Source organism: Elephantulus edwardii, unplaced genomic scaffold (genome assembly GCF_000299155.1).
Source record: "Elephantulus edwardii isolate Elephantulus edwardi_28Jun2011 unplaced genomic scaffold, EleEdw1.0 scaffold00015, whole genome shotgun sequence".
Classification (NCBI taxonomy): Eukaryota; Metazoa; Chordata; class Mammalia; order Macroscelidea; family Macroscelididae; genus Elephantulus; species Elephantulus edwardii.
This window is the reverse complement of record NW_006399765.1, coordinates 24634147-24650674: the sequence shown is the minus strand read 5'-3', so window position 1 is coordinate 24650674 and position 16528 is coordinate 24634147. Positions and strand designations below refer to the sequence as shown.

Here is a 16528-nt window from a genome sequence, read left to right as displayed (position 1 = left end):
AAATCAACTACCATTCTTCGTTCACCTCAAAGGAAACCCTTCCATCAAAAAGGTGGGAACAAGGAACTTAGTTTAAACTTTTCCTTCTTTTTTTACTGTATGCAGAAATGGAACATTACACCTCAAAGACGTCCCTCCTTCGTTGGAGAGCTCAGTTTTGAGAAGTAATTTTTGGAGTATGCTCCCAAACACACCCCTTTACCCAAACTTTGTGGGTAAGTCATCTAGTTTGGAATACGCAGACTTTTTATTTTCGTTTTCCCTTCAAGGGAATCAGATGGTGCAAGAATGGGGCCCCCGACCCCGTCCACGTTCTAGTCGCTCTGCGCCCGAATGCTAATTAGCTGCGTTCCCCCCGATGAACACGCCTCGGTCACGTGCAGACCAGGACTACAAAGCCCAGAATGCCTCGCCCCACCCTGATCAATGAGGACTTATTTAAATGATCTCTGAGGTCTTGGACCCAGGCCAATCAGCTGTCAGGGCTCATGATAAATCGCAATGCATTATTGATAATAATAATTACTGGGACATGCGCGTTCTGGCCGTAGAGGAGTAAATTTACTAACTCCAGGAATTTGTGGCGGAGAGGGCGAAGCTGGGCGGCTCTGCCGGAGCCCCGATGCTCTCACCATGTCTAGGCGCAAACAGGCGAAACCCCAACATATCAACTCCGGAGAGGACTTCGAGGAGCTGCAGCCGACCCCGGAGTGTGCAGATGCGGCCCCAGAGGAACCGGCGGCCGGGGATCCGGGTGAGTCGGTGTGGGCGCGCGCCCGGCGTTCGCGGGCTCCGCGGGGCAGGTTCTGGGGTCCTGATCCGAGGGCTCTGCTGAATTCTGCGGAAGGCAGCCCCGACTCCCACCCATGCAGATCTTACACTTCCCCCCCGCCTTCTTCCGTCCCGTGCAACTTTCACCCCCAACCGTCTCCCTTCTGGGTGCAAAGCTGCCCCCACCTTCTTTTCTGCCTCTCTCACCCCTGAAAGTTCCCTTCTCGTGTCCTGCGCCTCTAATTGGTTCCACTCCCCCCACTTGTAACAAATTTCCCTCCCATCCTGGCGCCGCTTTTTAAAGAAAGAGCCCCCCCAAGGCCCCAGTCTTAGCCCCCAACCCTTAAGGGATCTTTCCTGATAGGTGGGAGGAGGGGCGCACCCCTTGGAAAAAACCCGAAGGAGGACGATCTGCACGCGTCCCTCCCGGGCCAAGTGGGGGGGAGGGGGCGCGACCTCTCCCCACCCCCGGAGTTGGGGTGAGGGCCACCCGCGCTGCGCATGGACTCTGGGGCTGGAGAAGGTGGGGGCGAAGGGCACAGGGCCGCCTTTATCTCTTGTGACTTTTAGGTTTGCGCATTTTCGCCCTGCGCTTCGCCGCGTCCAATCTTCGTCCTCACCTTTCAGGGCCTGACCTCCAGCCATCTTTGATTTCCGACTTCCTAAAAATAACCGCAGCCCGCGGAGGGGGCCGAACCCCCTGGGCTAGGGTCGCGGGAGCGCTGCAGCCCGGCCGCGGCTGCACTGGACCCTGGTTTGCGTGGCTTTTTTTCTGGGGCGTGCGGCTCTCCAAGTGCGCGCCGGGAGGAGGAGATGCCGGGGTCGGGCTTTCGCGGTGGGGGCGAGGTCCGCAGTGACCCTGCCCATGCGTCCGCGGCTCGGGGGTCGGCAGGAGTTTGGGACGCGCCAGCCGGTGGGGAGCGCGGGCCAAGCCTCTCCTATTACGCCGGAAGGGTTCCAGGAGCGAGGCGCTGGCCCACTATCTGCGCCTTCCCGGCCCGCCAAATTGTCGCCTGATAAGTTTTAATGAGCGCGTGGGGGAGGGGGCTCCTCGATGTCCGGGCCTTGGGCCTTGCCGGTCAGCTCGTCGTCTGCTTTCTAATTTGGCAGTCCCTAATGGGGGTGTGCGCTGCAGTCCAGGACACGGGAGTCCAACTCCAACGCTAGGGCTGCCCGAAAATAAGGCTTCCTGAAATTAACATTATCAATTTCATTTTTGTGGGGCGAAGTAGAGGGGTTGATGAATTTCTTAAACTTGTAATAGGCCAGTGAAATTCCGATTTTCCAAAATAACATTTTTCCTGGGCACCTTAGAAATCGATCAGCTCCCCCGAGGGGGCGGCCGAGCGTGTTGGGTATGTCGGAAGGTCAGCGCGGTGCTCACCCGAGGACCCGCCGCTTGGACCTTTTGTGCCTCTGTCGGGGTGGAGGCGGAGGGGGGGGACGGACGCGGAGATGCGGAGTCGCCCAGCCCACCTGGAACAAAAGGGTTAACCCTCGGCCAGCCCGCTTCCTCCCTCCGGAGAGGAGGGGCGAGCTGCCGCCGCTGACCCCTCCTCTGGTGCTGTTGGGATCGCCCTTTCCCGCTGCCCCGGTTATTTTGGGTGGGCGCACGCCAGCGGAGTTTTTTTGGTGATGTTTTGGTCACTTTAGGAGGGCACCGTGTTACAGGAGGGAGTCTTCGGTTAACTCTGGTGCGAATTTTAAATAAAGTTCCCCGGAGCTGGGCTGCGGTCTCCCGGCCGGCTGTGCGCTCCCACCGTGATTTCGGCGGTGAGTCCACCCTTTACCGGCGGAGCCGGAGCCCGAGCGCGCACAGTCTGGTTGCGCGCGCGCGCCCCCTGGCGGCCGAGCCTGCCGCCGCACCCTGCGCTGGGAGGCAGGCCCTTCGCAGGTAGCTGCTCACACCTGTAGGTGGGACAAGTCCGGAGGGCCGGTGATGAGGGCTGGGCCGACGACCCGTGCCTCTTTGGACTTGTTCCAGCTGCTTGCGCAATCTCCGGTTCCGCCTGCAATTCATGGCAAGAAGCCGGTCCTAGAAGGGCTTTGCAGATCACTGAGAGGCCAGTTGGGGGTGGACGGTGGTTTTCCCAGCCTGTGCATTTTTTTTTTTTAATTTCTTCTATTATTTTTTGTGTATTTGTACCGTCAAATCGGATCTGACTGCTACAGGAGGAGACTGCCCCTCCTTCTCCAGCTGAGCATCTGGTGGATTCGAACGGCTTACCTTTGGGATTGCAGTGCAGCTTCTTGCCACTACACCACCTGAGTTCCCTCAGGCTGTCAGCTTGAATGTGTATATGATACGTTTCATTAGGCAATGTTAGCGTTGACCTGTGATGTTAAGAGCTCTAGTGGCCTAATGGTTAGGAGCTCTGCTGCCAACCTGAAGCCTCGCAGTTCAAATCCACCACTCGCTCCACAGGAGAAAGATGGGCAGTCGACTCCCATGTGATTTGCTGCCACTGAAAACCCTGGTAGGTCAGTATCAGCTGTGATTCAGTCTCGACTCAGTGGTACATAATATAAAGATAGGAGTGGTGTTGGTTTGTGAGGTCCTCAGACTCTGGTAAAGAACGCACTTTATAAGGGAGAAGAAAAATGAAGCAGAACAATCAATTAGCAGATCAAGGCATCTGCAGGTGGGCAAAGATGAATGCTTACATTCAGGAAAATCAGCATTTTAGCAAAAGTTTCAAATGCCCTTTGCTGAACTGGGTGTTTGGAACCATGAACGGTTAAGATTCCCAAGGTTTACCTAAACCACTGAGCCGCGTTTCTGAACTGGAATGTCCTACTTGGCCCCACTGGTTCTGGGCCTAGGGCCCTCGCGCTCTCTACGTTAGGAGCATTGTAGATGTTCAAACTGGAGTTCTGGATGACACTTGGTTTTCAGAAAGGACGAGTATGAAATGTTACAGCCAGCCTCATCTTTGTTCATGAAAAATAAATTACATGACAATGTGGCCCCTTAAGCCTAAGAGTGCAGCCCTCGTGCCAGCCAGTGTCCAGCCAGTGTCGGATCTGTTGTCACTGGGGGTGCTGGTTTCATCCTGGGGTGAATGGGGGGCTGGGAGGTAGATGATGGTTAGAATTTCCCCCTCCTCTTCAGAAACACGAAGTAGGGGCTTGGTGTCTGCAAGTTAGGATCTTCTAGTGAGGTCTGTCTTGCTGTTTATTTAGGCTGTAGGACCTTCAGCTGTGTGACCTTGAATGCCTTTCTCAGCTCCTGGCCTCTTCTGCAGTACAGTTAAGCATCCAGTTTAGATAGCAGCCGTACTGAGATGGTAACCTGTTAATACTTCTGTGCCAAGCAGGAAATATTTGGCATCTTCGACGACCTGTTTGTGTTCATCTGGTGTGGAGCAACCAGATGAGCTAATTCAGCCATCACCGTGGCTTCCTGTGACCCAGGCACCAGTCATCTCACCCATATCGTCTTTAATAAACTCACAGCAGCTTGCTGCATTCTTCCTCTCTGAATCCAGGGGTTGTGTGTGTGCCTTGCTGTTGTAGAACGATTGGCAAAGGAGGAAGGCATTCTGGTTCTTGCTGGGAGTGAGCTGACCTGATGTCTTGCTGGTTGGGTCTGGCGATCATTGTCCCTTCTGAGCTCCTGAGGTGGCTTCTTGACAGGTTTAGAGCAACAGGGCCCCAGGAAAGAAGTTGGAAAATAAAGCCATGGACATTTGCTTGGTTTCTCTGGATCCTTGATTCCCTGAAAAATAAGAGCGTTGAGGGGTACCCTTTCTCATGTCTTTTCCTCAGCCTTTGAGTGGTTTTGTTGTTTGAAAGCATGTGCACATTTTTTAAAGGAACCCTGAATCCCAGCGAGAGCTGTTTTTCCTGATCTCATCACAGATTTTGAGGTTTTTCTTTCATGTCCTTTTGTCTGGATCTGGCAGCCCCTGCCCACATGGAGTTGACAAATTTGCTCTCAAGATGAGTCAGTTAATGGGGAGTGGGCTGCTCATTTATCTGAGCAGCTACAAAGTTTCTTTTTGTTTTCCCCCCACAAACTCCTGACTTTTGATCCAAGGAGCTAACAAGTTGCACCTAATTAATTTGACACCTTCATTTTAGCTCTAATTTGGCATCCAGGGAATTGAGGTAGACTGAAATGGAATGGCTTATTGAGTGCTTTTGTTCCACTGAGGAAAAGGAATCTCAATTTCCTTTTCCTTGCTTCCTTGTGGTTTGCAGGTAATTCCAAAGAGGGTGGGGAGGGGTAGAAGATAAGGGAATCTCATTGTAGTTCTTTTCATATAGGAAGGGGGGAGGGGAAGATAAGCTTTTATCAAGCTATATATGTGGGTTTTCTTTTGGAAGCATTTTAGGGCTGGGGAATTTGATTGCTCTCTTGGGATGAGCTGGCTTCCAGTACAATGGTGAGGGCATTTTCTATCCATTTGGCAGTGATTGAATCTAAGCCCCCTGCTAGGTTTACTGCATTCTTCCAACTTATTGGATAACTAGATGCTGAGATAACATTCCTAAAATTCGGGGTGGGGGTGGGGTGGGAGGCTGGAAGACCCGTGCTGGAGCGGAATCCCTCAGAATTTTTGTTTTTTTCCTTTTGGGGAGGGTTAACTCAGCATCTCTGGTGATTATTAGGAACTGAACATTGGCAAATACTGCCATCAAGGACTTTTTTTTTTTACACTGCACATGTAAATGCCACCGGCTGCTGTTCTGAGGCTCCAGGGAGAGATGTTCTGGTCAGGCTCCAGAAGGGGCGGGCTTGTGTATACAGTGAAGGCGAACTGGTCTGGTCTCCAGGTTGTAAATCACTCTGTGGAACTGGTGGGTCCCTCTAGATCAGGGGTGTTTAACCTTTGTGGTGCCACCAGGTCCCTGGAGGAGTGAAACAGGCTGCTTTTTTTCCCCCCCAAGCATGACTTTAAATGTAGAAAATAAACTACATTCAATTCCCAGGACAAGTTACATTGAAAGACAGGTATCCCAAATGAAGACATGTGAGAGATGCGAGCACAGGTTTCTCTGAATTCAGCAAATAGCAAGCTTTTAGCAGCCCGAGCTCTGATGGTTTCGTGGTAAGGAGCTGCCCTGCCAACCAAGGCACACGTGGTTTGAACCCACCAGCTGCTCCATAGGAGAAAGATGGACAATCTCCTCCCATGCTGTCTACTGCCTCTGAAAACCCACTGGAGGGTCAGCAATGACTGAGTTGGTTCTGAGTTTATGGTACATAATAATAACAGCAACCCCTTAAATTACAAAGAATGCAGCCACTGTAACACTTGTAGGGATATTTGTGATTTCCATTCATCACAAAGTTACAGGTTTGCACATGATCACGTGGGTGTTTCCTGTACTTAGAATGGAAGAATGTCTTAAATCATTATGACTGAAATATAAACAAGTCCTCCCCGCCCCACTGGACCCCAAGAATGAGCACTTGCTTTGGGGTATGCATCCTCCACCAAGGCAATAGCTAGAAATGATGGGGAAGAAAGTTCTAGAAACACTATTGGAGGCATGCCAAATTATGCCGCTAGAGTCATCCACCTTTTTAGTATTTAAGAATTCAGTTTCTGCTTTTTCCCCCCTAGCTAGTAGTAATCTTGTTACCACTTAATTCTTTCTAAGTCTCAGTTTCTCTAGCTAGAAAATGGGAACAGTGAGGCTGATTGAGGTGGACAAATCTGAAGTGTTCCTTTTTCTGCCCTTTGGAAGAAGCATGGTGGAGGTTTTGGTTTCTGTCGCCACAAGAAAGTTCAGTGAAAGATTGTAGATTTGTCCACATTTCGTTAGCAGTTTCCAAAGGGGACAAAAAAAAAGAAGCCAAAGAAAAACTAAGTGCGGTTTCCAGTTTCCTCCTCCTGGTCAATCCTCCAGACCCCCTCAACCACAGGAGGAAGCAACCAGCAACATTTGTCATTTACCTTTTTGAACATCTTCCATATATGTATTTATATCTTAATCTGTAAACACATTTAGAGATTCATGACTCACATAATTATTTTGTGTGTGTACCGTCAGATCAGATCTGACTGGTACAGGAGCAGATTGCCCCTCCTTCTCCAGCAGAGCAGCTGGTGGATTTGAACCGAGTACTTCTGGGATTGCAGTGTAGCTTCTTGTCACTAGGTCTCCAGAGCTCCCTTCTTTTCAACTTTTTGATGCTCATATTGAAAGAACTCTCTTGGGTAATGTCTAAGTTACCCAGTGCTGCTGTAACAGAAAACCCCCAAGTGGATGGTTTCAACAGAAGATGATTTCATGAACGAGTTAGGGAGCTGGAAGAACCCAGTCGGGTCCTGGCTCTAGGTGAGGGGCTTGCTGGCTCTAGGTGAGGGGCTTGCTGGCTCTAGGTGAGGGGCTTGCTGGCTCTAGATGAGGGGCTTGCTGGCTCTAGGCGAGGACTGCTGGCCGCAGGGAAGGTCCTGGTTTCAGCTTCTATTCTTCTCTCTTTGGTAATTTTACGTCGCCTGGACATTGCCTTCAATTCTTTCTTCTTAACTTGTCCCATCTTTTTATATCTCCAGAGAACATGTTTTATGAGACATTCATTTTTACATTAACACTGTCTCTTTAATAGAACAAGGATAGTCTAAATTCCCAAATGGGATTATAGCCACTAGTATAGGGGTTTGGGCGAACAGCACACAGGGCAGCACAATTCCACCCCTCAGGGACACTTAATCCTAAACAGCAGAGAGGTGTATGTGTAAAAAATTTGGGGTAGTTCTGACAACGCACTTAACAGTGTTTTATTTCTGCAGCTACAAAGTATTGTGTTTCTGCTTCTATGTACCAGCCTTACAGATGGACCAAGTGAAGAAGCATTTTTGTTGCCATTTATGAATAGGAAAATCACTATGAGAAACATCCTGTTGTTTTACAGGAAGTAAATTCTGGGAGCAAAACAAAGAAGAGAGACTGTTGGGGTAAAGGGGGATGGCACAGTCCTACTGCTGTCATAGTCGTTATGTGCTTAGTGGTGTATGTTCAGAGCTGCTTCCGCAGGACGATGGTGCCCCTTAATAGCCCAACAAGCGCCACATTTTAAGCTTGGAAGACATTGTAGTGATAAGAGTCTTAAGGGTTGTGAGAATTGACAGGTATTTTTAACTTGGTTCCAAATGCGATTGAGTCAGCAAAGTCCTGAGACCTGTGATGGAGGAGGAGGAGGTGGTTCTGCTTGATTCCGAACTGTCAGTATGCAGTTTCTGGAATATTCCAGAAAGAAGATGGTCCTCTTGTCCCACCCTTCCCCCAGGCTCTCCCAGATTTCTTCTCCCCCCCCCCCACCCGCTTCCCCCAGCGTATTTGTGGAGAAAGACTGTTACATCTCCACGGAAGAAACTTTGTATAAGAGGAAGATTGCAGGAACTGTTCTGAGGGGGATGCAGACCTGTATGTTGATACTGGCTCAGTCAGTAGGTTGGAGGTTCTAATCCACTCAGTGGCTCCTGGCGGGGGGGCCAGGCCTGCAGATCTGAAAGCCTGTGGGCAGCCCTATTCTGTACCTCACCGGCCATGAGTTGGTATCTTGTTGACAGGCTTTAAATTCCTCTTTGTCATATTATTAAAAAAATTATATATATATATAAAAGTGGTGGATTTGAACCATCAAACTTTTGATTAGCAGTTTAGTTGCATTAGGCCACCAATATTCCTTTTGTTGACTCTAAAGTGTATTTTAAAACAAGCAAAACACTGCCATCAAGTTAATTCTGACTTTAGTGAGCCTGCAGGCTAAGCAGAGGGCTTTCCAAAGCAGTAAATCTTTATGGACGGAGACTACGTCCTCTTACAGAATCACTGTGGATTTGAACCATTCGCTTTTCCATTATAAGTGAAGCCTTAACTAAGGTTCGTTTGTTTGTTTTTGTTATACAATGTTAGGTTAGAACTGGCCCATAGCTGATCCTGCAGTGGGTTTTCAGAGGCTGTAAATCACACAGGAGGCGAAAAGCTTATCTTTCCCCCACCAGGTGATGGATGGATTTGATCTGCATACCTTTGGGTTGGCAGTGAAACTCCTGATCACTACTCTGTTACTAGAACTCACTCTGTAAGGTTCCTGGTTTGCGCATAAATTGTTGTAGAAAATGAGTGCTCAAAATTGACACCTTTTGCCCAGAATAAGACATTTTGGTTTGTTGTTGTGTACCATTGCGTTGGAGCTGACCCTCTAGCGGATTTTCAGAGGCAGTTAATTTGATTTTGCGTGTTTAATGCTGGAGAAATAACTGGGTGTGGTAATTGTCACAGTTGTGGAAGTCGAAAAAGGGTGACAGTGTGAATCCCAGCACTCCTGTAGCCTCTTTCTTCCGGATGTCCATGTGAAACTGTGCCTTCCTCCCTTTCCACATCTTAAGCAACAGATGGGTTGTTCTGATGGACTGCTGATGAGAAGCTCCAATCCCAAAGGCACGTGGTTTGAATCTCCCTTCTCCTTGAGAGAAGGATGGGCGGCTTTCCTCCCATGTGGTTTATTGTCTCTGAAAATCCGCTGGAAGGTCAGCTATGGCTTGGTTCCTCTGAGGGGAAAGAGGAGGCATCTCCAGCCTCAGGAACCCCTGGGTTAGTTCGACTTGATGACGGAATTATTTTTATCATCCTTGGTCCCTTCGAAGGACATTACATTACATTAATTGAATGAGTGATTTACTGCAAATTTCCTTGTGGTGGACTTGGGACAGGAGACAATCTGAACAGATTTCTAATGCCATTTTCATCACCTGCATGAAAACCGATTCCCTTGGCCAGCCACCTGGAAGCGGAGCCTGGAGGTTTTGAATGAAGATGGCTTTACGAGGGGGGCGGGATTTAGCACATTACTGTCTTTGGACGTCACAGTCTCACGTCTGGTGCAGCACAGATCTCAAGGACCTCTCTCCCAGATGCTCTGCCAGAGAAGGAGGGGCAGTCTCCTCCTGTACCAGTCAGACCCCATTTGACAGTATACACGCAAAAGAATAAAATTCTAAAAAGCCCAAGGACCTTTGACTTCTTGTACCTCCCTATTCCTTTCCCGGCATCTCCTTGTCCTTGTCCTTCTGGGGTTGAATGTTTAACTGTCTCTCATCTCATCACAGGTGCTGTCATGAGCCTGGCCGGGACGGATGATGAGGAGGTGAGGGATGAGAACGTCCAGAGCAAGCGGCTGCGCTGTGATGACACCCACATTTGCAAGAAATGCTGCGCTGAGTTCTTCAGCACCTCTGCGTTCTTGGAACACAAGAAAAATTGCACTAAAACCCCGCCTGTGCTCATCATGAACGACAGTGAGGAGCCAGTGCCTTCTGAAGACTTCTCCGGGGCAGTGCTCAGTCAGCAGCCTGCCAGTCCCAGCAGCAAGGAGGAGGAGGAGGAGGAGGAAGAGGCAGAGGAGGAAGATGAGGAGGGTGCCCGGGGTCTGGGGGACCCCAGAGAGAAGCCGACATCAGAGCCGCCCACTGTGTACTTGAAGACAGAGCCCACTGGGCCGCCAGCCACGCAGGACGTAAGCTATTTACCCAAAGGCAAGGTCACCAACAGTAATGTGACGCTGCAGGCGCTGCGGGGCACCAAGGTGGCCGTGAACCAGCGCAGTGCTGACGCGCCACCCCCGTCCCTGCCCGGGGCCAACAGCATCTCCTGGGTCTTGGAGCAGATCCTGTGCCTCCAGCAGCAGCAGCTTCAGCAGATCCAGCTCACGGAGCAGATCCGTGTCCAGGTCAACATGTGGGCATCACACACCCTGCACTCCGGCGCCGACGCCCTGAAGACCGTGGGCAACCACATGTCTCAGCAGGTGTCTGCGGCCGTGGCGCTGCTCAGCCAGAAGGCCGGGGGCCAGGCCCTGTCCCTGGACTCCTTGAAGCCAACCAAGCTACCTCATGCCAACGTCCCCTCTGGCCCTGTGACCCCGCAGGGGCTGACACCCTTTGCTCTGAAGCCAGATGGAGCGCGGGTGCTGCCCAGCGTCGTGTCTCGCCTGCCCAGCACGCTGCTACCTCAGGCCCCGGGCTCCCTGCTCTTCCCTGGCCCTTTCTCCACCACTGCACTGGACCCGACCAGGAAGGGAAAGGGGAAGCTGCCCAGCACCCCAGAGGTGGACGTGAAACCCAAAGAAGAAGCTGTCCTCTCCAAGCACAAGTGTAAGTACTGTAGCAAGGTTTTTGGCACCGACAGTTCCCTGCAGATCCATCTGCGCTCTCACACCGGAGAGAGGCCCTTCGTGTGCCCTGTCTGCGGCCACCGCTTCACCACCAAGGGCAACCTCAAGGTGCACTTCCATCGCCATCCCCAGGTGAAGGCCAACCCCCAGCTGTTTGCCGACTTCCAGGACAAGGTAGTGCCCCGTGCTGGGGTGCTCCATGCCGTCTCTGTCCCTGCCGGCAATGCCAGCGCCTCTGTAGACAGCAAGCCCATCTTTGTGCCCGGGACACCCTCTGCAGGGCTCCCTCAAACTCTGCCATCAGGGACGAACCCCAAGGAGCTCCTGAGTGGTCCCTTCCCCAGTGACTTGCAACCTGGGCCTTCTCCCGGGAGTGAGGGTGGCACCCCTTTGCCAGGCGTGGGGACTATCCAGAATTCTCCCAGGCTTGGTGGCTTCTCAGGGAGTGGGACCCCCGAGCCTGGGTCGGAGACCCTCAAGTTACAGCAGTTGGTGGAGAACATCGACAAGGTCACCTCCGACCCCAACGAGTGTCTCATCTGCCACCGGGTCTTGAGCTGCCAGAGTTCCCTCAAGATGCATTACCGCACACACACGGGCGAGAGGCCCTTCCAGTGTAAGATCTGCAACCGCGCCTTCTCCACCAAAGGCAACCTGAAGACGCACCTGGGGGTCCACCGCGCCAACACGGCCGCCAAGACCCAGCACTCGTGCCCCATCTGCCAGAAGAAGTTCACCAACGCCGTCATGCTGCAACAGCATATCCGCATGCACATGGGCGGCCAGATCCCCAACACGCCGCTGCCAGAGGCCCCCTGTGACTATCTGGGGGCCGAGCCCGTAGTGGGTGAGAATGGCGGTACAGGAGCCAGCTCCTTTGATGACATGGAGAGCAACGGTGTAGACGCGGCCAGCCCCCAGGGGGGCCCCAGTGGCTCCAAGGGCAGCGGGGCCCTCCCCAAGCATCACTCGGCATCACCCACACTGGGGTCCTCTCTGGATACCCCTGGGAGGGCCGCTCAGGGTCCCCTCGGCCTACAGCGGCAGAGGAGCCGGGACAACAGCTCGGTGGAGAGTGACAGCTTCACAAATGATTCGTCCTCAGTGATGGAAGACCCAGAGTATCGGAGCCGAAGTCCTGAGGCCCTGGGGGAAGGCCGGGCCTTCCAGGTCATCTCCCCGGCCAACAGCCAGGCGGAGAGCGTCAGGTCCAAGTCCCCTGAGGCTGGAGGCCGTGCCGAGGGCGCCGAGATGGAAGGTGATGGAACTTTGGATTTAGCTTCTGCCAATTTTTAGTCATAAGGTCGTCAAAAAAGGAGGACACTTGGGGTGCATGTTAGAGTATGAGATGAAGAAACTCCATTTAACTTCAAGTCTCAGTTGTTGTTGTTGTTGTTGTTGTGAGGTGCTGTCAAGTTTACCCTTTCTAGGAGGCTCTGGGGGTGGAGGACCAAAATAACAAAATTTGCCAAAGGCAGAACCTATTTAGGGTGAAGGTATGTCAGCCAAGGACAATGCAAATACATTTTTTAGCAAGTTGAGAGAGGAGTGAGGTTGTGCCTTGTCAAAGGTGGAAAGCTGTGAGACCTAGAAAAAAGTGTCCCCAGGTCTCACTGTCACTGCCTCGACGCCACTTACTGAGAACTCTTTCATTTGGGGGGAGGCGTGTAAGATACCATTTATTATTATTTTATTGTTGCTGCTGTTGTGTGCCAGAGAATTGAAGCTGACCCTCTAGCAGAGGGAGTAAATTACATGAGAGATTGCCCATCCTTCTCCACAGAACCCCGCTGGTGGATTTGAACTGGGTGCCTTTGGGATTGCAGTGCAGCTTCTTACCACTAGGCTGCCAGATCTCCCACACTTTTTTGATTTTTAATGGTTAATGAAAACTAAGTATGGGCAGAGTATTATTTTTTTGTTTTTACTTTGATCTGGGGCCCGTGTTGATAATTTTCAGTAATTTCCCATAGATCTTTGAGAAAAATGGGCAGTGTTTTGTTGGATTTTTTGGCAGCAAAGATGGACCAGAATTCTTTTGATTTGAAGTTCTTACTTTAATGTAAGATTCACAAATGATGACTCCTTGGAAAGGAGAGCGAATCTAGTCTATTTCAAATGAAGGTGCCAGGTGTTGGGGTGCCTGTGGATGTCATTCAGGGTGAAAGTAGGGGACAGCAGAACCTTAGAAATGAAGGAAGATGATATGTGGGCCCTCTTCATGCAGAAATTTGAAGTGGCTTAGAACTTACCAAGAACCAAAACAACAAGTTTCTCTTTTTTTATTCTTATTTTATTCTTATTTTTTTATTGTTTTTTGGAAAGGGATTTCATGCTAGAAAAGATGGAGGGTCAGTGGAGGAGGGTACCCCCTACAAGAAAGATGCAGTGACTTCAGCAATTTTTTAAAATTTTATTAGTTTTAATGAACATTTACATATTTTTTTATTGTTGATCTTTGTGTAAATAGCAAAGCTATTCTCATGTATTAATAATTTTCCTTCCTATATAAGCTTATTCTAGGCTTATATACTAAAGTAGTATTTTAAGGGTGTGCTTGTTTGCTAATTGAAGAGTCATAATAATGGCTGGAATTTATCCCCCCACCTTTTATTTTCTTTTTCTATGTAGCTCGGAGCAATCTCCCATCATTCATCAGAACCCAACCAACTTACGTCAAAGTTGAAGCTCCTGGCACATTCGTAGGGCCCTCGAGCCTGTCCCCGGGCATGGCACCCCTGTTGATGACGCAGCCCCGCCGACAGGCCAAGCAGCATTGCTGCACGAGCTGCGGCAAGAACTTCTCGTCGGCCAGCGCGCTGCAGATCCACGACCGGACGCACACGGGAGAGAAGCCCTTTGTGTGCAATGTGTGTTCACGCGCCTTCACCACCAAGGGCAACCTCAAGGTGGGTTCCTCAGCGTCAGGGGGGCAGGAGGCTGGCGAAGACCCAGGGGGCACATCTTCAGTCTCATAGCTGGCTCTTGAATTCTTGAATTCTCTAGACCTATACTTTCTATCTAATTAGACTGTCTCCCAACATCATAAGTTGAGGCGCTTCTTGCAGTCAGTGGCATGAGGAAGGGCTCTGTTGCTTTCGTGGAAGGTGTCTCCTAATAAAAGGATGCTGCTGCTTAACAGTGCGAAGTCAAGGAACAGAAACACTGAGGGAAGGGATTGAAGGCTGCTGATAAAGGAAGAGTGGACGGGAGAAGAAGACTGAGCGGTTCTTGTGGACGGGCCTTTGTTTGCTTTGTGACCTTAGATGTACATAAATCCTCTCTGGCTCTTTCTCTGCCATCAAATTGGTAGGACTGTAGAATTCTTTGAAAGTCTTGACCATCCCCTCCCAATTTTTTTTTAAATTATTTTGTGTGTGTACCGTCAAATCAGATCTGACTGGTACAGGAGGATATTGCCTCTCCTTCTCCAGCAGAGCATCTGGTGGATTCAAACTGCATACCTCTGGGATTGCAATATGCACCTTCTTGCTACTAGGCCACCAGAACTCCCCCAAAATTTAGTATTACAAAAATGTAGAATTAGCAATTTTAGCAGAGAAGGACATGAACGATATATTATTATTATAAAAGACATAGCTGTATTTGTTCACAGGTGTGGAATGGTGGCAGGGGAAGGTCAGACACCACTGTTAATAGGCAAGTAGGTTTGAGGATAACACAGTGGCTAAACACTCAGACACTAAAAGGTGGGTGGTTTGAACCCAGGGAACTCCTTGGGAGAAAAGACCTGATCTGCTCCTGGAAAGGCTGTTGGTAGGTACCATCAAGTTACCAGCCCTGATACTCTCCAGCCCTGTAAAGATTGGAGCCTAGGAAATGCTACAGGGCAGGTTGTCTGGGCACTGGAAGGTCACTATAACCCGACGTCACTGTAACCAGAGGATTGGTTTGGAGATGACTAGAAATGGTTCCCTGTATAACTGAACATTACGTACTCCCTGTCATCATGGCCATGAGTAACAGAATATGCATTGATTTACCAGCAAGTCACTTGTGTCAAAAAGCCCAGTGAGATGATGATCGAACTTCCCAGGGGTGTCAATGAAGGTGAAATGAGACTACCTGGGAAGGTCGCTCGCAAGCTCTTTATGGAGAACCTGTAGAAGCTGGGCAGCAAGGAAAAACCGAGGCAGGCAGACCAGGTGAATGGAACACCTGAGACAAAGTTTTGCCATCTTTGCTCCGAAGGAGCATCCTGGGAGCACTTTCCCTGAAACAGACTTGGGCTTTTTCCATGGGCATTAGTATTTTCTGCACACTTTGTCAACATCACGGTTCAAAGGCATTGCTGCTGCTTCTTTTTTTTTTTAAAATTACATTTTATTAATTTTAATGAACATTTACAGAGATTTTTGGGTTTCCATTCATTCATTGTTGCACTATTATCTCTACCCTCCCCCCAAGTTTCTTTTTTCACCCCTTGAAAGTCTGTTTTATTTGTCCTCTTAGACTTGAGGGACTAAATTAGAGAAGCGACTGCCTGTGGTTCTCTCAGGTTAGACTGGTAGAACCGACCTCTACACAGACAGGAGTTTGCCACCAGTGTCACAGTTGAGCATTGTTGTAACGGAGCCCGTTTTGTCTCTGTCATCATAGGTTCACTATACAACACACGGTGTGAACAGCAGCACCACTCGGCGTGGCAGGAAGCTGGCCATCGAGAACACCGCAGCTCTGCTGGGCACTGATGGAAAGCGAGTCGCCGAAGTGTTCCCCAAAGAGATCCGAGCACCTGCGGTGAACATGGACCCCGCCGTGTGGAACCAGTACAACACCGTGCTCAACGGTGGCCTCGCCTTGAAGACCAATGAGATCTCGGTCATCCAGAGCGGTGGCATCCCCACCTTGCCTGTGTCCCTGGGGGCCAGCTCGGTGGTCAACAACCCTACTGCCCCCAAGGCTGATGGCTCCCAGTCCAGCATCAATGCTGATGAAGGGAAAACAGGTGCAACGGACGGTGTCTCCAAACACCAGTTCCCTCCCTTCTTGGAAGAAAACAAGATTGCAGTCAGTTAAGATGCAGAGAAGTCACATGGAAGGGTGAGAGTCTAGAATCAGAGTGAGAGATCTAGAATCTGCCGCCCTCTGCCTTTCTCTCTTTTTAAAAATTTACAAAACCCACCTCATCTCGCCTCTGGTGGCTTTGCCCTCCCTGATGTGCAAATGGCCGTCTTAACAATCAACGAAGTTGCTATGCTGCTTTGCAAAAACAGAAGAAATATGAAAAAGGAAAGAAATCATGCTTAACAGAAGACTAGTATTTTTGTTTAACTTTGGAAAGAAGCGGGTCTTGCAAAGCCGCTTTACTTGCGGCAAACTTTTTATACAGAACCTTTGGAACACTTGCAGTGACGTTTCCAAAACCCTGTGTCTGCCACCGCTTTGAAGGTGGGACACTTGGAACTGGTGGAATCACAGCAGAAAAGACAGCTGCATAACGGAGTGAGGGGCAATGGGGAAGTAGGGGGCTGTATCCTTTCTAACATACCTGTTAGACGGGCGGGTGAGTGGATAGGTTCTCTACCTTGTCTTCATGACCTGCTTTGTACGGGTCTCCCCAGCCCTGCCCCATCGTGCTCCCCACCCCACACACAGTTTGTT

The 16528-nt window shown here is 50.2% G+C and overlaps 1 protein-coding gene across 1 annotated transcript; it reads left to right on the top strand.

Annotated features, from left to right (window-relative positions):
* Positions 1–633: 633 nt before the first annotated feature.
* On the top strand, positions 634–15943 carry SALL4 (spalt-like transcription factor 4). The gene is made up of 4 exons (XM_006881645.1): positions 634–754; positions 9840–12161; positions 13535–13812; positions 15524–15943. The coding sequence occupies exons 1-4, from the start codon at positions 634–636 to the stop codon at positions 15941–15943; spliced, it is 3141 nt and encodes a 1046-aa protein (XP_006881707.1).
* The last annotated feature ends 585 nt before the right edge of the window (positions 15944–16528 follow it).